This window comes from Pyrgilauda ruficollis, unplaced genomic scaffold (assembly GCF_017590135.1).
Source record: "Pyrgilauda ruficollis isolate IOZ18807 unplaced genomic scaffold, ASM1759013v1 scaffold1, whole genome shotgun sequence".
NCBI lineage: Eukaryota > Metazoa > Chordata > Aves > Passeriformes > Passeridae > Pyrgilauda > Pyrgilauda ruficollis.
The window spans coordinates 10,960,786-10,981,874 of NW_024508100.1; the positions used below are offsets into that span (position 1 = coordinate 10,960,786).

At 40.5% G+C, this 21,089-nt stretch overlaps 3 protein-coding genes across 9 annotated transcripts in view; 2 read left to right on the forward strand and 1 right to left on the reverse strand.

Moving 5' to 3' along the window:
- Nucleotides 1-710: 710 nt before the first annotated feature.
- LAP3 (leucine aminopeptidase 3) lies at nt 711-15,601 on the forward strand. Its single transcript, XM_041478481.1, has 13 exons — nt 711-932; nt 1,393-1,508; nt 1,839-1,893; nt 3,644-3,749; nt 4,892-5,051; nt 7,673-7,834; nt 8,800-8,958; nt 9,696-9,820; nt 11,211-11,299; nt 12,413-12,515; nt 14,086-14,165; nt 14,812-14,924; nt 15,034-15,601. Exons 1-13 carry the CDS (start codon nt 810-812, stop codon nt 15,230-15,232), a joined length of 1,590 nt encoding a protein of 529 aa, XP_041334415.1. The 5' UTR covers nt 711-809; the 3' UTR covers nt 15,233-15,601.
- Nucleotides 15,602-16,492: 891 nt separating this feature from the next.
- MED28 (mediator complex subunit 28) lies at nt 16,493-18,581 on the forward strand. Its single transcript, XM_041480981.1, has 4 exons — nt 16,493-16,794; nt 16,880-16,946; nt 17,761-17,873; nt 18,278-18,581. The coding sequence occupies exons 1-4, from the start codon at nt 16,645-16,647 to the stop codon at nt 18,473-18,475; spliced, it is 528 nt and encodes a 175-aa protein (XP_041336915.1). The 5' UTR covers nt 16,493-16,644; the 3' UTR covers nt 18,476-18,581.
- The window catches only part of FAM184B (family with sequence similarity 184 member B), a 39,890-nt gene continuing 37,257 nt past the window's right edge, over nt 18,457-21,089 (reverse strand). For all 7 annotated transcript variants that reach the window (XM_041474759.1, XM_041473952.1, XM_041473151.1 and 4 more), the window contains one exon: nt 18,457-20,804. In XM_041474759.1, the coding sequence (XP_041330693.1) occupies nt 20,714-20,804 (91 nt within the window). In that variant the 3' untranslated portion in view covers nt 18,457-20,713. The remainder of the gene's footprint in view (nt 20,805-21,089) is intronic.

Genomic DNA, 21,089 nt, shown 5'->3' on the forward strand with positions numbered 1-21,089 from the left:
GTATATATTATACATATTGTCATAAGGTGTCTTATTCTCACATATTAAAATGAATTACTTAAAATCTATGCTTTACACTTCAGGGGCAGGGAAAGAAACAAAATATGTCTCAATCACCTGAAATTAAAATCCAATGCATGTTCAATGCTCTTCAGACTGACAATACAGTAACTGTCAGCAAACTCCAACCAGTTCTTTTCCATGCAGTGCTTTTGCTGACCATAAATCTACTTCTGATATTGCAGTGATAACCCTGCATTTTGTTGTGAATTTTCCTGACAGAATGTAACCAGTCATTCTCATTGGGTTGTTTTGTGGGGCTTTTTTATTTGCCACATTTTTATTTCTTTCTGTAATTTCAGACTGAAATTGTTACAGTTTTCTCGTAGAAAATAACGTACGTTTGCAATAAAGTCTTATTTTTCCTAAACGATTTACATTTTAATCTTCAATATGCAAATTAAGTATTCAGTATGCAGACTAGGGCTGCCTATATCTGTGATAAACCCCCGAGAGAAGTACGACCACCTATCTAGAACATGCCATGAGAGGGCAAAATTCCACTGTGAAGCCGAGCAATCGTGCCGGACCATCAGGAAACAACAGCTCCCGTCCCGCGGAATCTCCGCTCGGGAGCGCTCCGGGCCCCGCTCTCCATCCCCGCTCTCCGGCCGGGCCCTCCCCCGCGGCCGCCGCGCACCGCCCCTTGCGGCGCCGGCTGATGAGGCACGGTGCGCGCCGGGCCCGCCCGCGCTGTTCCCTTCCCTTCCCTTCCGTTCCCCTCCCTGCTGCCTGCCGTGCTCCGTGCCATGCTGCTGCCCTGCGTGCGGAGCGGGGCTGCGCGCCGCCTCGCCCGGGACGTGCCCCGGGCCTGCAGCTGCTCGGCGCAGGGCCCCTGGCCGCGGGGCTACAGCCGCGGCGCGGCCGGCAAGGTGAGCGGGGAGCCGGGGCGGGGGTTGCGTGTCCCTTCCGCCGCTCGGCTCGGCTCGGCTCGGCTGAGCCCCCCGTGTGCCCCCCGGAGCTGAGTCAGGAGCGGTGCGGCTCCCTCCGCTCCCTTGGGTGTGCAGAATGGAGGTCTGCGCTGGCGGGGAGAAACTCTTTTGTGCTTAAAACTACTGATTGAAAGAGGGTTTTGTCTTTATGTGACAGGCAAAGTTATTGTAAGTTCTCTTATGCTGTATCTGACTTCTTTTTCACACTTTAAAGTAGTTGTAGTAGTTGATCCTGGTTTACAAAAGTGTTACTCTGTGCATCACGTTAGATAAATTCAAAAACTTAGATAAATGCATACAGAAGTAGCCATAGTTTGAACACTGTGCTCGCTGACTCTCTGATGGGTCTCTAAATTTCGTGTTGTTTACATGAATGCCTTTACATTAACCCCTTTTCTAGGGTCTTGTTCTGGGAGTCTACTCTAGTGAAAAGGATGATGGTGCTGCCCAGTTCACTAGTGCGGGAGATGCTTTTGATAGGCTTGTGTCTGGAAAGCTGAGAGCACTTCTGTCCCTGTAAGTGTGTGATAAGCTTCTGAAATGGACCAAAGTACCTATAAATACCAGTAGGAATGATTTTTTTTTTTTTCGTTATTACTGTCTCTGTCCATATCACTGTCAGGCTGCTATTTGCTTTGACAGTTTGGAGGGGAGCTCCTATGATAAAACTAATCACTGAGCAAACATGCAAAAATTTCATGGGAGCTGTCCTCTGCTCTGAATCAGCACAGAGCCAAGCATCCAAGTGCATGTGTGGCACACTGTGTGGTCGTGGAGTAAATGCAGTACTGTAAGATTGATCACAAGTAAGGCCTTCTGTATTGAAAGAATCTTTTTGTGTCCTAGATGTGGGCCACCTTTGAAGAAAGGGAAAACACGCGTATTTCATGGTTTGCATCAGGTACGTACTTAGTGGTTTTGTATGCTAGTTGATTGATGTGTGAAGTTTGTCCTTACATCTAATTTTATGCTGAGTTCACTGCTGTGCTTGTATAAATGGCTGGCTCTTCTTCCCTCTTCTTGACTGTTTCAACTCCCGTTCTGCACTGCCCATGTTTGCACAGCCTTTTGCACAGTCCTGTACTCCCTCCACCGTGCTGCAGATGGAGAGGATGTGAACAAGTCTGCTCCAAAAGGTGCTGTACTCTGAATAGCTGCTTCTTGAATGAGCTAAAGCATGGCAGTTTTGCTCTGACTTCTGTGCCTCCTGTGTCCAGGAGGGGTGAGTCTGTGAGGAGTTACTGATAGGTGCAAAGAGCTTCCAGACTAACAGTTCCAAGACAAGGTAGTCCCTTCATAGACTTTTGTCAGAGATTTTAAGTCAGGTGCTTGAAACCTCTGAAAACAAGTTAGGGGACTGTTCTTCAAGCACAACTTTTGTCTGCACGGGCATAATAGGCTGTGAGATGAGGATTCATCTGCTCAAAGTTAGGCTTTTGGTTCCACTTGAGAAGCTGGAATAGAACTAATGCACGTATGTGAAGCTGACCAATATGGAATGATTTGTGCCTTTTTGGAGTCCTAGTAAGGCCTAGTAAGGCCTAGGCAGGCATGTGATGTGACATTAGGTGTTCCTCTCTAAGCAACTGATTCTTACATTTTGGCTATTTAAATAATCTGAAATAAATCCATTTGTAGTGAGAATTGCCTACCATGTATAAATTCCTGTGCGGACACCCCACACAGGTGACACTGGACTTGGTAAAAAGACTCTCAGAAATTTCATGGAAGTTGAGTGCATTGAAGGTCCCATTATCCCAGTTCTGCATACAGGATGGACTCTGAAGTGAGTAGCAAATCTCTGCAATAGAAGACAGGAGAATGTTAACTGGTATCACTGATTTTCTGGAAAGCTAACACAAGTTTCAGCATTTTGTGGACTAAAGGACTTCACTACAGCATAGCAGTTTGACAGCTGGTTGTTAGAGGCTGACAGAGATGGGAAAGCCTAACTTTATTTTTTTCTTAAGAGCTATAGGGACATTATATATGTTCACATACATAGCTTGGATCTTTATACAAATTTCACTTCACTCTTAAAAGGCTGCTTTCATAACTCATTACTTCTTCTTTCCTTCCACTTGCATACAGCTTACAAGGCAAGCATGTAGTCTGCTGTGCTACATTGTTTTCCTGAGCTCTGGAAAGGTTAACCCTGTGCAGCTTGGGTTTGCTACCTGTCAAATCCTGCCAGCAGAGCTCCTGAGATGAGCTAACACATTGAGCATTTGAAGTGATTTTATTTTCTTGAACATAGTACTGTGCCAAAAAGGGTTATGATTCTCCAGATAAGTTCTGTCCTTTCTTACAGCTTGGAATCTGGATCTGCTTTCCAAGAACTCTTAGGCTTGTCCTTGGGAGTATCAGATTTACTATGTATTGAACATAAAGCCCTGTCTGCCACGTGCATTGCACATGATTATTAACTGGACAACAGAATAACTGACTTGCATGCCTGTGGCAAATGTTTGGGAGCACAGCACAGCAGCACCATGCAGGCACTCTTAATGGAAAGTGCCTGATATAGAAAAAGTACTGCATCTATTTTAATGCTATGCTTGATTTGATTTGGAAAGTAAAGTCTTTTAACAATTCTGCTGTGGTTGTAACAATGAGGAAAATTAATCCATTTGTGTGTTGGCTTCATCTAGGACTTTCCAAGTGTGGTGGTAGTTGGCTTGGGAAAGAAGAATGCTGGAATAAATGAACAAGAAAACTGGAATGAAGGCAAAGAAAACATCCGTACAGCTGTTGCAGGTTAAATATTTTTTAAATTGTTAAAGCATTTTGTCTGTAAAGCAATTGTAGTTCTGCAGCATGTTCCCCTTTTGAAGACCAAGTCTAGGTATGCCTTTGTTTTGAAATGCACAACTTACTGCATGGTTTGGTAAATGCATGTACTTGTCACTGATACTCATGCAAATTTTTCCTTAGTGAGCAAGGAGTTATCAAGAATGTAAATGAAATCTGAAGACAGGTAACTGCAGTTATTTCTATGAAATAACTTTCCTGAACAGTGTGACATTGAAAAGGCACTTGTCTAATTTGTATTTTGGGGCCAAGGAGCATCACCAATTCACTTTATGGTCACTCTGTACTTAAGTGCGCACACATATTATATCTATTTTTTGTATATATAAATATATATATTTAAGTATGCATACTTATTTCATAACTGAGATATTTGTGTTAGAAATCAATATCTTTCACAGCATCAGTACTATGATTCAGTATGTTATCTGTTGAAGACAGAAAAGGCTTATCTTAATCAAGGATGACTGCTGCATCTAAGTGTGTAAAATAAGCAGTTCTCACTGAAGACTTTATAGTCTGATTGGATGACAGCTGTTTGTCCAAAGTGCTAGCCTGTAGCTGCCATTAACATTGTTAATTAATGTTCACTTTGTAGCAGACATAAAACATAGTTAAATTATTTGGGAGCAAAATAGAATTTATGGAATACATTGTTTACGAAATGGTATCTAAACTCATCTGGAAGAAAAGAACAGTCATATTCTTGGCAAAAATCTAAATTATGACACATTTCTGATACCTGTAGATAGTCATAATTCATAGCACTCCAGAATGACAGAGCCTTGCTTTGCTATAGAATGAACTTTAGGAGTCAGAATAACTGTGATCTTTCCTTTTTTATTCTTGTGAAACATTTTAATAATTATAATTCACCAAGTGGTATTTTTAGTAAAAATTTGCCAGTGTACGGTCATTAGCATTTTTAATTCTTCTACTGCATGATCTGGTTGACTGACTTAGTTATAAACTCAGCTATCTTGAGTTAAATTTTTTTTTTTCCTTGCAACATCCCATTGATCACCTTGGACAGCTGTTTTGCTGATCTGTGCAATAGCTGGCCTTCAGTTCTGTGCTGTATTTTTCAGTTGGCTGCAGGCAGATCCAGGATCTGGAGATCCCTTGTGTGGAAGTAGACCCCTGTGGAGATGCACAAGCAGCTGCAGAAGGTGCTGTCCTTGGATTGCATGAATATAATGAGCTGAAGCAAAAAAAGAAACCTGTAGTTACTCCTCAGCTTCATGGAAGGTGATGGCAAAGGAAAGCTTGCCTATTTATTCATCTTTGTTTTCTTTGTTTGTTTGCTTATTTATAAAACTGTATGCTTGTACAAGAGAAAAACAAAACTGAAAGAACAGGGCTAGGAACAGTACTCTTCTTAACTCCTACTTGTTTGAATTCCCTGAAGTATTTTACATCTCAAGTATATTTATAGTGTTTGTTCTATGTGTTTTAATGCCGTATTCAGAGATTAAGGGCAAATAAATGCTGCTCCATAGAAAAGAAGGACCAGGATAAAAAGTAAAAGCTACCTGGAGAGAAGTTGTGATATACTAGGACTTCTTTTGGTATTGTGTGCCAGAATTGTGGAGAACGGGTATTTCAAATTCCATAAATGGATAAATCCTTTGGAGAATCAGGAAATGCTAACTGACACCAGACCAATGTGCTATGGATATACTTTACATAGTTCATTTGTTATATTTTCATTCACAGAGTATAATGCAAGAAGAGAAAGCTGAGTTCTTCTGCTCTCTAAACAGACATCACTTACTGAGAGCAGAAAGTAGAACCAGGGCTTTTGGTTTCAGAACAATTACTGGAGTGGACTTTAGATGTTTGGTATAGGATATTCTGTCATTCAGGGGAGAGGAATTTCCTGTATGTACTTCAAGCAGGAACAAGTTCTTCCTTACAAAGAAGTTAGTGAAATAAAGTGGAAGCCTCTTGATTAAGCATGTCTTGATAAGTTATATGTAAAATAAACACTCTTCCTATTTTGTAGCACTGCAGATACTTTAGAACCTGATTAAATTTGTATTAAATATTTCCTGAAAACACATTTCCTGAAAACACAGATGGTCCTAGGACCAGTTATGGAAGTAAATTTTTTAATATAGTAATTTAGGTTGGAAAAGACTTCTGGAGGTCATTCAGTCCAGCTCCAGCTTGGATTAGGGATAACGTGGACATTATGTACAACATTAAAGCCTGGCCTTTGTTTAGTCCACATTTTAATATCTCCTGAATTGAAAATTCTAGTGTTCTAGTGTTTAACTACACTCATAGTGAATTTTTTTCTTTGTGTCCTATTGCACTTTTCCTTGTTGAATCTTGAGATTGTTGTCTGTTACTGTCTTACTGTGCAGCTCTGAGATGTGTCCATGTTCAGACACACTCCTGCTTCAATTCATGTTTTCTCAATTTGTCTGCAAGGATTCTGTCTGAAAACCTAGATAAAGTCAAGAAAAATCACAGAGTTTAGTCTGGAAAAGACCTTTAAGGTCAATTACATCCACTGTGGTCCTCTGTGACAAACCCTCTCATCACAGAATTCATTTAAGTTGGTCAGGAATTTGCTGCAAATCTAAAATATGGTTCCTAGTGACCATCTTGTCCTTCATATACCTAGAAATGGCTTTCAAAATTACTTTCTCTACAAACTTCTAAGGAATTTGTCTAGGATAACTGGCTTATATATTTCCCTATATCCTCCTTGGCATTTTTGAAGATGCATATTTGTCCTTTTCAGTCATCAGGGACCACATTCAGTTACATCTTTCAAACTGAAAGAGCCTAGGTTTGCAGTGATGCCAGCCAGCTCCCTCAGAACCCTCAGATGTGTTCTGCCTGCTACGAAGGACTTGTGTACATTCATCATCCTTAAGCTAAGTCCTAAGTCTCTCTTCCTGTCATGAGGTGTGCCCCTCTTTCTTAAACTGTTGCTGAGTCCAAAGAACTGAGGCATCTGGAAGCAGATCTTTATTAAGGTTGATGCAAAGCCAGCTTTGAGAACCTCAGCCTTCTCAGTGTTCAGTAGGTTACCTGCACCATTTAGCAAGTGAACAGTGTTATTCCTGCCCTGCCTTTTGCTGATGGTGTTCCTGTTGAAGTCTTCTAGGTACCTTTCCCACTTCTTACCAGTTTCAGTATCAGCTGACATTTTGCTTCTTAATTACATGCTTCCATACCCAGGCAATATTTCTGTATTCCTCCTGCATTCCTCTATCATTGTCCTGCTCTTTTTAGAGGCAAAATCCTGTTCAATGCCTTGCTTTACGATAACTTATAAAGTAAGTTGTCTCAGTAAAAGGAAAGGTTTTGTACTGGTCGTCTGTCCAAGTAACCAGAGAGAATTCCCCATTTCCTACACAGGCAGCTCTATGATGTTTGCTCTGTCATTTGTTAGTGAAGTGCCTTGAGTGCACTGGGAAATGGGATCCAAATTCCACTCATACTGCATGACCATATTTCAGTAAAGGGAGAAACAGAATTGGAGACTTTATATGATAATTAAAAACTTTCAAGGCTGTTAAAAGTAATGTGATTACAAACTTCAGAAGGGGTATTAAACCTTGTGTTTAAGGATTTAAGCCAATCTTTGATTAGTAAGGATTAGGATAAGACCTAATGAATTGGATAGACAATTTTCCATCTGTCTACTCTTGGATTCTCCTAGCTTTCTCTGAAGTGTTTGGCACTGACTAGAACCAGAGACAAGTTACTAGGCTAGAGTCCTTGTACTAAGATAACTGATATTCTTAATTTCTCCAAATTAATGATATTGCATTTTAAGAAAGAGAATATGTGAATGCTTTTCTTACTTTTACAAATGTCTATAATCCTGATCATTGTGTGTTGTTGTTTAGTGATGAAAGGGGAGCCTGGCAGAAAGGTGTTATCTACGCTGAGGGGCAGAATCTTGCTCGGTACCTTATGGAGGCTCCAGCTAATTATATAACTCCAATCAAATTTGCTGAACATATTGAACAGAAGCTCAGAACTTTCAGCAATGTGAAGGTCCACATAAGGTAAATTCCATGGAAATTATTCCTCTGTATGGTAGAGGACCATAACAGTGAAATAAGATACCTTCCAGGTTATTAAAATCTGAAGTTATTCAGATCTCATTTTCCTTTTGCTACTTCAAATGACAAAAGCAGGGGAAGTGTTTGGGGAAAAAGTGTGAGGGGTGCCCAGACTGCAGGCTGTTGTCAAGGATTAAGTGAGCTGCTAGTTTGCAGAGGAAGCAAAATACTGTGATGCAGTAAAATCATTAACTGTCAATTAGTCATGCAGTCAGTTATTGCTTAATTAACATAAGTGCTGGGAAAAGAAGCCTCAGTGAATAGAAGGCTAATATTAAGTACCTTTTGTTTTCTTCCCAAGTGGGTTTTTTACATACCTTTGCTTTTTTGTTTGGATCTTCTATTTACTGCTGTTACTGTTGGGGTTTTTTTAATAGTTTTTAAAAATGCGAGATGGAGCCATAAAAGCCCTGGCAAGTGAATTTGCACAGCTGGTGCTTCTTGCCCCTGAATTTCTACTTTCTGTTCTATAGTAGAAATGATTCCTGGTTGTGCAAATTTTGGAGGCTGTTTTGTTGAAAGCAAAAGACTGGGGGAAATCTTGCTAGCAGAAAGCTAAATGTAACCTGCTGCAATATGTTACTTCACATACCTTTAGCATCTACAGCCTCACAGGCAAGTGAAAGATCAGTGTTTCTGGTGCAGAAACTGTAGACAAGCTGTTGCTTTGTTGGGTTTTTTTGAACAAGACAAAACAAAAATCAAAGAGCAACTGAGGAAGTATTTTCTCTGATTCACCAAAAAAAGGTAGTAGTGGTTGGATTTAAACTACAGTTTCCCAAACAACTAACTAAAATGAAATGGTTTGTGTACAAACCATCAAGAATCATGATATCTTAAAAAAATCACCTTGGTCAAAGTGTCCAGTTGGGAAAAAAAAATAAAACTAATACATGTTTCTATTCCAGACCAGAGTCTTGGATAATGACACAAGAGATGGGAGCATTCCTGAGTGTAGCCAAGGGTTCAGCTGAACCTCCCATCTTTCTGGAGATTCACTATTTAGGGAGTGCCAATACAGATGACTCCCCATTGGTATTTGTAGGAAAAGGAGTTACATTTGACAGGTATGTATGCTTGTATGCCGATATTTTAATTACTAGAGGGAGAAAATGCTTTCCTGCTATTCGTGTTCAACAGGGAGATGCTTTTTCTTTGCTCAGCATGTCTTCCAATGCCATTCCACTGAACTTGCATTATATAGTAGCTTGTGCTGCCTTTTCTGGCAGTAAGACAACATCAGTTGTCCAGAGTAGGAATTAATATGACATCATTTTGTAAGGGGAAGAAGGAAATTCGGAGGGAAAGCAAATAAAGAAGGTGGTATTTTTTTTTTCTTGTCCTGAACAGACCTGCAGGTAAAGAATTTGCATGTTTAGAATTGCAGTATGTCAGTGGACATCAAGGTGATGCCTAAGGAAATAGAAAATAGTTCATTCTTTGCAGCAGTTCCTTATAATTACTTTTCATGTCACATACTGCTGAAGAATTATCAGTCAGTTCCCCATCCACATGTTGATTTTTACCAAGTGTACCATTTTGTTCATTATGTGCACTGCCATTATGAAGACCAATGAGTTACTCCACTGCAGTTTACCTGGATTTTTATGGTCTCCTAATTAGGAGAAAGTAATACTTTATCTGAAATGAAAACCCAGATACCTTGATTCCAGTACACTTACTAGGGTTGTAGAAGTACCTGGAGCAGCAGGTTTTTTTATTTACTGATATTTGGTGTTAACACACACTGATGGACAGAGCATCACCAGTGTATGTGACATGGAACTTGAGCTGTTTGTTCCAGCGGTGGCATTTCCCTGAAGCCGTCATCGGGTATGGATGCGATGAGAGCAGACATGGGAGGGGCAGCAACTGTCTGTTCAGCCATTGTGACAGCAGCAGCTCTAAATCTACCTTTGAACATAATTGGTAAGTGGTTTTGTATGGAGAATCCAAAAATCTTAGTTCTACAGGGTTTTGTGAGAGAGTATTTTTCTAGTATTAGCAGTGGTAAAAGCCATGTACAAACATCATGGACTCTTGCACACCTGCTTCTCTCATTCCCTTGCTCAATCTCTCTTCCATTTTTACTTGCATATGAAAAAATTACTGTTCTTTACTTGAATAAAATATTAGAACACCAAATCAAGATTTTTAAGGTATGATTTTTACATCTTAAGTAAGAAATGTTTGTCAATAAAGATACTGCCAGTGAGTCTTTGAAAAGTCCTGATTCTTCATTACAAGAAGGAATGTGCATCTCTATAAGCAGTTAGAAGGAAAAGGAGTCAGGAGTGCTGAGCTACCTCTGTAAGTGTGTGCCACAACTGAACAGGAAGAGGGATCAGCTCTAGTTTCCTCAGGTGAATATCTCAGCAGAAAACTAAAACAAACCAAACCAGTCTGCTGATACCTTTATGCATGTGCAATGATATTTTTCGTGAAAAAAAGTTTATTTTTTCTACAGAGGTAAAATTAAATGAGCTGATTCAGACGCTGTGGCAAGACCAGTTGGCAATGACATGGAACGTGGTCTGCAATAAGTTTTAGTTTGAGAAGCTCGACTTTGAGTTAGCTGGTATTTAGTATTTAGTCACTAGGTATGCAGTCACTTCTGCGCTTCAGCCAGGAGAGGGCAGCGGAGCCCAGGCGCAGCCTCACGGCGTTCCTCACCGAGTGTGCGATGGGGACGGCTGGCGGTGGAGCCTGTCTGTACATCCTGCCACTGAAAAGTGGTGCTCCACTTGTGGACCTTGTGCCACGTGCAGGCTTTCCCTATGAGTGAATTTCCTTATTCATTCCATGATCCCAGTCACAGTTGCAGTTTTGACACTGAGCCTGTTTTTTGCTCATTTCTAGTTGTTCTTGGTATGGCTGGAGTTACGTGACAAGTCCTTGGACCACTCTAGACATTACACAATGAGCACAGCTTGAATGGCTCAGAGTGTTTATTTGAGAAGTTTTTAATTGCAGAAACAAAGAAGTTCCTTTACCTGTGAATAATTATATATGGGAGACAAAAAATAGTATTTATTGCTCCTCTGATATCACTTGTCTGGAAAAAATGTAGAAGAAAACCCAAGTGGTAAAGTAGTGTATGTGAGAGAGCCTGGTGGTGCATCATGCAGAGGAGTTTCCCTGATTGAAAACTGGACCATATGTCTTCCATTAACTGGGAAAATTTGGATTTTGAGTTTAATTTCAAAATTACACTTGTAATTTTCTTAAGGAGGTGTTTGGAGTTTATCTAAGTGGGTTTTTTCTACAGCTTTTCTGAGAAGAAAAACTAGTAGTTCACTTTTCTTTTTCTCTCTCTAAGGTTTGGCACCCCTCTGTGAAAATATGCCCAGTGGTAAGGCAAACAAGCCTGGAGATGTAGTTAGAGCCAAGAATGGAAAAACAATACAGGTATGCATGTGAAACTTGGAATTTGGGTACTTTTAGTGAACTGGTTTAACCAACCAAGTTGACTGCAGTCAGATTAGATTTGAAAAAATCACTTATAGATAAGCAGTGCAAATGTACTGTTTTAAAATTGTAAGAAACATGTTACTAGCTAGAAATTGCTATGGTAGGATTTTTTCAAATATAGATTGAAGAGATGGGACGTGTCTTATAAATTGCTAGGAAAAGCTGCAAAGTAAGGTCATCTATTGAGCATGCTGGAATAGCTCATTTGGCACAAGAGGTTGTTACAATGCTCATAAATTCAGGCTCTAAGTCCAAATAAATAACTTTAATTGCTTCCAGCAGACTCTTGAGGTGAATTCCTTGCTATCTGGACATCAAAGTAAGACATCAGTTTCCTGCTGATGTAACCACGGTCTTTACACTGCCAAAATGCTCAGTACAATCAGAACTCTGAGTCATAGAGGCTGTTGGTTCAAAGGAGCTTGCCAAATCAGTACCTAAGATACATATTTCATATATATTACAAATGGTTCCATACTCATCTAATAGATTAAATTGTACTGAAAGCCATTGTGCTGTAGATCATTGATTTAATGCAGAAGTAGACGGCTTTCTTTTTGTCTGAATTTCTGTGATTCTGCCACTTTTGACTTGCTGAACCTTCCATTTCTTTGACATTCATCTCGGAAAACTGAGTTCAGTCACCCTCTGCTTTGAGGGAAAAAGACTGGGCATGTATTCCCCCACCAAGAAGAAATCTGCAAGAAAGTGCTGGTAGCTCCAAGCACATGATGCACCCTGTGTGCTCCCCTGAGACACCTGTCCAGTCTCCAGGCTCTTCTGAGGAGCCAGCAGTACAGACACCCAGCATGCAGAGGAGGTTGAAGTGCTGAAGGATGACTTACCTCAGCCACAGACATGCTTTTACACACAACTGTATATCAATACTATATTTTTTCTTTCTTTTTTTCAGTGTAGTTTGAGTAAATTTTCATTACCTGAAGTTTCTAGGGTCTCTATCCAACAGCTGTTTAACATATGCGAGAAATACATCAGTGAAAGAGATGTTTACAGTACTTTATCTGTTTTTTACTGATTTTGCCTTTGAAGGTAGATAACACAGATGCAGAAGGAAGACTGCTGTTAGCTGATGCTCTCTGTTATGCCCATAATTTTAACGCAAGGGCTATTGTGAATGCCGCAACATTAACAGGTAAGCAGTGTCCCTTCCCTGCTCACTTTGAAGTCAGTTTTGTGTTACTGATTAGTTGGGCTGTGGATTAATTGTGCTGTGTATATAAACCCCACCTTAATTCAAAGGCAACTGAGATTATTTTACTTGTTTCAGGACAGCAGTGAGCACAGCTTATGTGTCTCTGGAGTGGGGAGGGGACGTGCAGGGTGCATGCTCAGCAGTGGAGATGAAGTTGGGTTGGCTCAGCTGGAGCCAAGAGCAGGAAAACCTACACAGGCTTCAGTGCTTGTGCAGTGTTTCCCTGTGCTTCCTCCATCTCTGAGCTGAACCCTCTCAGCTCCCAGGCCTGTGTGATGCAGAGGTGGTGACATGCTCATGGAAGAGTCCTGCCCAGTCCATCTGGCACGCTGGAGCCCAGACAGGTTCCTGAATGCCTTGCTGGGTGCCTGAGCTCTGACCCAGCCAGTGCCAGTTCTCCCACTCTCTGGGCTGGCTCCATGATGGCAGGAGAGTCGTCATCATTCCTCAGGAATTCGTTTGACTGAAGTATTTTTTGTGTAATTTGCATACTTTTAGGCATTATGAAATATGTTTTAATTGTTTCATCTCTACAGTTGTAAATTTAAATTTAAAACCAGCAATTTTGTATGCATGAACTCACTAACAAGCTGTCATGGGTGAGGTGACTGTAGCTGCAATAAAAGCAAACACGGAAGAGTAATTCAGACAGGACTCACTCTGTTGCTTAATTAATATGCTAAGCAAAATAATTATGCTTATATAGATTCTCTGCTAATGCCTTAAATTATGTTCCATCAGTTTTACCAGTTCAAATGCTGTGGAAAATTTCAATAGACAGAAGGGAAACTGATTTTAAGATTGTTGGCTTGTATAAAAGTATTCCTGTCTGGGATCCTTGGGCACCAAACAGGAAGAAGGAGGGCTCCCATAGAAATTTCTTTGACATATTTTGCTAAACTACTGTTATTTTCTTTTTCATCTCACTAAGGATTAAGTGTTGGTATTAGATAAGCAGTTCTGGGTCATCAAATAATAAATATCTAATCTTACGGTTTAATATTTTGATAAGGATTATTTTAATAAATTAAATGTTTAATTGAGTAAAATTACACATAATGTGCATAAGTCTATGTAAGTGAAATTCACAAAAGAGAAAGTATCAGCTCAAAAATTGTAGAGGCCTATAAACTGGAAAAAGCCCATTCACTTGTATTTTCTATATGAAAATAATAATTACTATGGTTTTTAAGAGGATACTGTTATTGTTTAATACATTATCTTAGAACTATTTCTAAGAAACATCAATCTGAAACCAGAAAGTTTAGTTTCATGGAAAACAATATAATTTTTATGATTTCTTATGGTTTTTTAGAATATATAAGTGTTCTAAAGATGTTCAGACTTTCAAAAATGTCAGTATACTAGTCTTCAAGTTTTGCAGTCTGATAAATTCCTGTTACTGATAATGGAATTAAAAATGGAAAGTTCTTTGAGGAGTTAGGATGCAAGGAATAGCTCAGGTCCACCTTTGCCTTTGTCATATAAACTTGGAGGTGTGTTTCTTTAGGTGCCATGGATGTTGCATTGGGATCTGCTGCAACTGGAGTGTTCACAAATTCATCCTGGCTTTGGACTCACCTCTATGAGGTAGGTCACCTGCATTATTGTTAAATCATAATAGTAATTCAGTGATATGTCTTATTGAAAAGTTAGTACACTACTGAAAGTCTGTATGCAAATCTGAAAGATGTTATTATGTTTTGAAATTTTAGAGGAATGATGTCAGTACTCTATTTAGTTGAAAATAATGTTGGCTATTAATTACTAGCTCTTCAGTGCGATGTAATATCATACACCATCTTAAGGATCTGCATGTTCTGATAACTCACTACATATGCATAAACTCTGGACTACTGGCAGTAATTAGTTCATGTTAAAAAGATAATTGATCTTGCTTAACAACATGGATACAGAAATTCAGAGAGGCCTTGTGAGTGGCTGAGGTCCAGTGGATCAAGGAAGCCTCTGAGGGAAAGGATTTCTCTTGTCAGGAAAAAGGAAAAACAGATAAAAAATACGTTTTTTTGATGTTGCCTTATGGCTAACACTAAAGTACCTAAAAAGCAGGATTGCCTGTTTTGTTTTGCAAACAGTGTATATCCACTAACCTAATATCTTGGGCTGAAGGTTTTTAGACTGGTAAAACCTAAACAAAAAGAAGCATGCATGAAAACAGGGCTTACAAGTGCAGTTAGAAAAAGACATTCCCAAAATATCATCGGGTTTTTTTCAGGCCAGCATTTTGACAGGGGACAGAGTTTGGAGGATGCCTCTTTTTGAGCATTACACAAAACAAGTCACAGACTGTCCCCTTGCAGATGTGAGCAACATTGGAAAGTACAGCAGGTAAGATGAACCAATACCTTCCACGTGCCCCTTTCGTTCAACCTATTTGTATAATATGTGTGCTGTTGGAATTGCTTTGGGAACAATACATCTTTCTGTTTCCCCACAGAGCTGGAGGAGCATGCACAGCTGCTGCATTCCTGAAGGAATTTGTGACTGCCTCTCACTGGGCTCATTTGGATATAGCTGGGGTCATGTCAAATAAAGATGAGGTGCCCTATCTCCGGAAGGGCATGGCAGGGCGGCCCACGAGAACGCTCGTGGAGTTTGCAGCTCGATTAAGTCAAGACAGTCACAATGCCAAATAAAAATACTTGTTCTAAAAACATCCACTCTGCCTTAAGAAAAAAAATCTTAAAAGGTATCATACATTCATAAATGAATGTCCCAAGCATATTTTCACTATGGCAATTAACTAAAAATGCATTTTATAAAATATTACTTGGGAAAGAATATCTCAACTTTGAGATTTTTCATCCCTTACCCTATTATGCAGCAAAACAAAAATTATTCTGTTTGAACTACTGAAATATTTAATACCAAAACATGATAATGGGAACTATTGAGACACCTATTTTATATGCAAAGTATGCATAACTGTTGTAAACAATAAATACCTTATTTGGATGTGAGTTTTGATTGAGAGAGAATAAACAATCAATGATAGATGTACCTCAGTTTTGAGTGAACTGTAGGTGGTGTCAATGGGAACTCTGCAAAGTTTTTCATAGAAACACCATTCTGGCATTTTTTCCTTAGAAAAACTAAACTGCTTTTGGTATTTACTGAGGCAGAAATTGTGCTGGTGATTAGCATTAGCATGGCTTCAGCATAGAATTATGTAGTAAGTTATAACATGTCAAGAAGTGTATATTTTGAGAAAACTAGTGGGTGCAAGTTAGTGTTTGTGTTTTTTAGGGGGACCTGCCCTTATCTCACGTGGTTTTTGTCATCCTGATATTCCCCTCTTTCCTGGTGTGAAGTGGCCACCCTTCAAGCAGGAATATTATTCCCAGAATCAGTTAAAACATCAAACAGACCTGACACTTAAAACATGAGGTGATGTTTTTTGGACAATTTGGGAGATCCAAGCCCATGAGGTGGGGATTTATTTTGGTTTAGGTTGGGTTTTTGTTAAATGCTGTTGTGGGACAAGTGATGCTGAAGCAGCGCTTACCCAGGCTCGCACCTGTGAGACGCAGGCAGGGCAAAGGCTGGAGGAGGAGGGTCCCTCGGGGGCAGATGGCTGTGCTGTCTCTGCTTGCCGTGTTCCAGCAGGGCCACTGCTATCCTGGGGTGGATGGGATGGGTGTGGCCAGCGGCTTGAGGGAGGTGATCCTTCCCCCCTCCTCTGCCCTACTGGGGCCACTTCTGGCGTGCTCTGTCCAGTTCTGGCCTGGTCAATGCAAGAAACACATGGAGCTGCTGGAGAGGGTCCAGCAGAGAGCTGTGAGGATGGACGGTATAGAACATCTCGTATGAGGAGAGACTGCAGGAGCTGGGTCTGTTTAGTCTGGAGAAGTCCAAGCAGGGATTAATACAATATCTTAGACAGGTGCCAAGAAAATGGTGCCAGAGCCTTTCCAGTGGAGCCCAGTGACAGGACGAGGAGCAATGCCCTGACCCACACGCCTCGGCGGCCCGAGGGTCCGGCCCTCAGCGGGCGGGGCCGCGCCGGCCCCCCCCCCCCCCCGCCGCAGGCGCGGCCGCCGCTCCCGCCATGGCGGGCGCGCTGGGCGGAATGTTCGGCTCCCAGGGCCCGGGGCCGCCGCCGCCGGGCCCGCCCGGCCCGCCCGGCCTCATCCCGCCGCCCGCCGGGCCGCGCAACCCCAACAACACGCTGGTGGACGAGCTGGAAGCGTCCTTCGAGGTGAGGGGGGGCAGCCGCGGGCGGGCGCTGCCTTGCCTGCGCCGGCCCCCCGCAGCCGCTCAGCGCGGTGCTTCCCTGTCCGCAGGCCTGCTTCGCCTCGCTGGTGAGCCAGGACTACGTGAACGGCACGGACCAGGAGGAGATCCGCACCGGTGAGCCCGGGGCAGGAGCAGGGCACCTCCCCTTCCCGCTGGAACGCTGCTGGGAACGGTGGCAGGAAAGGAGCGGACCCGGGAATGCCCGCGGTCCGGTGGGAAGGTCGGAGTGTGCCGGTTTTGGCGTGCAGTGAAACGCGTTCGAGCACCGGGGAGGTGATGTGATGCATTCGGAAGCGGAATGAAGCAGTTACAGGACATGGCAAGGGCCGGGCCAGGCAGCTCAGTAGCTGCTTTAGGGCTTGAGTGACGCACCTCCGTGGAGGTGGAATAAATATTAGTATGAACAGGAGTTTGAAAAGTGGCCCTTGACTACTCCTTAGAAATGCAGTTGTCCCTGAAAATTTTCTAAAACTTCACTCAAATGTCGTTTCAAAATCGGTATAAATGCTTTTAAAAACTCCTTTCTGGCTATTTGATTATATTCAGGTACTGGCATGGAACAGCTTTTATTACCAAAACAGTAGTGTGTAGTATATGAGGACAGAATATTCTTCTCAATAAGTGCATATTTGAGAACCCTACACTGAGCTTGCTACTTAGGCATGCAAGCAAGTTCAATTATTTTATTACTCCTTGTCAGAAATAAAATAAAACAAGGGAGGAAGTGTTGGCCTGCACTTACAAAATAACTTTTACGTTTGCAAAGCAGTGTGACTTACTGGCTTATAAATACATTATTTTAGATAGTCTGAAGATTTTCATTCTAGAAAGTACTGTGTAAAGTGTTTTTAATAGACCACTACCTTTACCAGCCTGAAATCTTATTTTTTTGGAAGTTGTTCTTTCAATGTTGTTATTATATGTTTAGGTGTTGATCAGTGCATCCAAAAGTTTCTGGATGTTGCAAGACAAACTGAATGCTTTTTTCTACAAAAAAGACTGCAGCTATCAGTCCAGAAACCAGAACAAGTAATTAAAGAGGTATGTTAATTTACCTGTCCTGTGCTAGATCAGATAAGCTATGTACCTTCATCACTGTACCTTAAGTTGATAGAACTTGGCTGTTATAAGTCTCATCATGAACCTGGAGAAGCTGGATACCTGCTGGTGTGTGGAGTATTGGAACACAGCTGATAATTCATTGGAAGAGACAAACTAGTTAGTCAGGTTTTGCTGGGGATGGTGATCTCTTAAATTTCTGACATAGGTGAACAGCACTAGTGCATTCACGGTGCTTACCCTCTGTATCATTAGACACTTTTCCATTATTCCATTTTCTACTCAAAAAACTCAATGTCTAAAAAAGTTACATGCTCTTTATGTGGGGTTGGTTATCCTTTTCAATACTGTCTATTTACTAATACACAATTTTTTCATCCCCACAGGATGTTTCAGAATTAAGAAATGAATTGCAGAGGAAAGAAGCATTAATTCAGAAGCATTTGAGTAAACTGCGACACTGGCAACAGGTCCTGGAAGACATCAGCGTACAGCACAAAAAGCCTGCAGAAATGCCTCAAGGTCCATTAGCTTACCTAGAACAAGCATCTGCAAATATTCCTGCTCCAATGAAGCAAACATAATCTTCAGTTCTACACAACTCAATATTTTAAAAGCAATGGTGTTCTTTGTATGCTTTTTGTATAATGTAATTTGTACTGCAAATATAGTTAAAACAGTTAAGCCAAATACATTTTCTTCTTTTCTTTTATTACAGAAATACGGAATGGTTTTATGTTTTAATGGAAAATACTCAAGAATTCCTGTTCAGGCTGCTTTCTGGTAGAAGTGTGTATCCCAGAATGCATCCTGTTCCTTCTAGAGAGGGTGGCCCTTGCTTTCTCCTGTCTCTTTTTGTTATGATCAAAATATTTGCAAAGCTTAGTGTTTGATTTTTCTGGAATGTTTAAATGTTTTGTGATCCAGTAATTATTAATGAATACCACTGCAGAAACACTCTTAGAATTGTCAGTATGTAGGTCAGATCACTTTTTTTTGAAGTGAATCATCACTCTCCCATCATACTGGCTCACCTCATGAAAAGTGTCTTGGGATATTCAAATTTCGTTCTTATAGGATGAACTGAAATGGAAAAACATAAAAAAGAGTGGGATATGTAATGTAGGCCTCATATTACTGATGTTCTGACTCTCAGGCTAAAGAGGTGTTTCAAAATGCCTACTCCAAAATACAGAGCACTCATTGTGGAGGTAGGATCATCACCACTGACCAGTATACAGAACTACCTTCTATTGCAGTGCTCTGTTTAGTGAGTTAAATGTAGCCAAAAAGCTTTTGGAAGTAGAAGTAGCAAAAGAGTCCTTTCTGTGTATTACGAAGCAACAAATTTAATTCATCCACTTTTCAACATATACTTTTTTGGGGGCAGAGTTGAATAATTAATTGTTGTAACCCTGGAAATAAGAATTGCTAATTGTGTATTGAAATTTCTATTGTCATTGGGGCAGCGTGAATGAAAAGTAATGAAAACAGTGCTGTACATTTCCATCCTCACAGATGCCAAGGTACCGTACCATCAGGGTTTCTGTACATTAATCTTTCTTGATTACAAGTATGAAAAATGCCTTTTTTGCCAAATCTACTGCCAAAGTCACTTTTCCAACCAAGCAGTTCCTCTTGGAAAAAAATATTGGATAACTGGGATGAAAAGTGTTGGTATGTAGAAGTGTTCTGCCCTTCCTCCCACCTTTGCACCACCAGTGAGATGCAGTGGCTGTTTTGTCTGAAGTGAGTGCCAGTGATCTGTTGGTGCAGCTCTTGCTGGCTGTTGGATGTGAGAAGAGGCTAGCTGGACGTGCACCTCTTTGCATGTATAACATTTTTTTAGGTAGCTGGGCCCTGTTGGTTGAAATGAAATGGGGATTCAAAGCAATTGAAGAGGAACTGTCCTGTCTTAAATAGCAGGCTGCTGGTTGCACATTTTCCTGCCTTTTACACTTAATGGGTTAATTACCCAAGAGTCAACTTCTTCATGGGTTCTTTTCTACCAGCAATGAATTAGCATGACCTGATGAATGTAGTCATTCCCCCACTTTGCTTTTACATGGGCATAAAATTAGTATGGAGTTAAAAGGTACAAGGGTGCAGTTGTCATCACTGGAACTCAGTGTACAGGTCTGACTTACTTCAGCATTAGCATAGAAGTCTTTTGAAAAACACAGAAATTGGATGATTTACAAGCTTTAATGTTCATACTTACACATCATCCTAATTTATCAGGCTGATACATATATTGAAATTCAACATGAATATTACATAGCAATAGCTGATATACAAAACAGTTCATGAAGCAAACCAGAAATTATTTCTGCTATAAACATGCTATTTTTGAAGGTGTACTACATGCTGTACAGCTTAAAATTAAAAGCATTAAAAACTTTTAAAATTACATTATTATATGCAGAACTTACTTTAAAGAGCTGATGAAGCAAGCATATAAATGTATAGAAGGAAGATATTTTTTCAGCTGGTGCTAAATTGACAGAACATATCAGAGTCCAAATTCCATATTTAATGAAATTGTGGAGTGATACTGTAGTCTCTTCATTAAAAAGTCTTTTCACATAGCTGTATCCAAACTTTTCCTTCATTTTTTTACAGAAGTTGTTAAAAAAAATGCATTTTCCTGAAATTAATGCCTGCAACTCCATAGTTACTAGATGTAAGAGAGTGCAGGTATTTCCTAACTTAGAAATTACTTTTTTTTTTCTTCCCTTAAATCATCTATTGGATTATCATTCCTAAAAAGAAAACAGGAATTACTTTTATAGTAATTCTGAGAAGTATGGAAATAGTTTGCTTTAAAATGAAAAATACTTAGTAAACCATTCCTGATGCTGAGGGTCTTGTTTTTGGTCATCTTTGGTTTGTGGTGGTTCATTGCCATGTGTCCTGTGCAAACAAATAAGCATTAGCATCACCAACCTACTTACTTACAATCTTATCAACATGTAATACTTTTCCCAGAAAAACTCATCATCCCATGAATTGTTCTGTGCTCACATGAATGGATGAGGCCAAAAGGTGCCAGCTACAGTTTTAGTGGGATCTGTGCCAGCCAGGTAACTCTCCTAGCAGCACTGACTGTAACGTGAAGAAAAGCATGAAGCAGAGCTCAACAGCTATGCAGAAACATTTGAACATAGTTCTTAACTTGACTGCTCCAAAATATTAAAC

Bases quoted from the DNA above. Each gene is read 5' to 3' on its own strand.
- LAP3 (XM_041478481.1), top strand. From the start codon at position 810: ATGCTGCTGCCCTGCGTGCGGAGCGGGGCTGCGCGCCGCCTCGCCCGG. The intron at 7,835-8,799 runs GTAAATTCCATG...TTTCTATTCCAG, and splicing joins AATGTGAAGGTCCACATAAG to ACCAGAGTCTTGGATAATGA. The intron at 12,516-14,085 runs GTAAGCAGTGTC...GTGTTTCTTTAG, and splicing joins GAATGCCGCAACATTAACAG to GTGCCATGGATGTTGCATTG.
- MED28 (XM_041480981.1), top strand. From the start codon at position 16,645: ATGGCGGGCGCGCTGGGCGGAATGTTCGGCTCCCAGGGCCCGGGGCCG. The intron at 16,947-17,760 runs GTGAGCCCGGGG...TTATATGTTTAG, and splicing joins CCAGGAGGAGATCCGCACCG to GTGTTGATCAGTGCATCCAA. The intron at 17,874-18,277 runs GTATGTTAATTT...TCATCCCCACAG, and splicing joins CAGAACAAGTAATTAAAGAG to GATGTTTCAGAATTAAGAAA.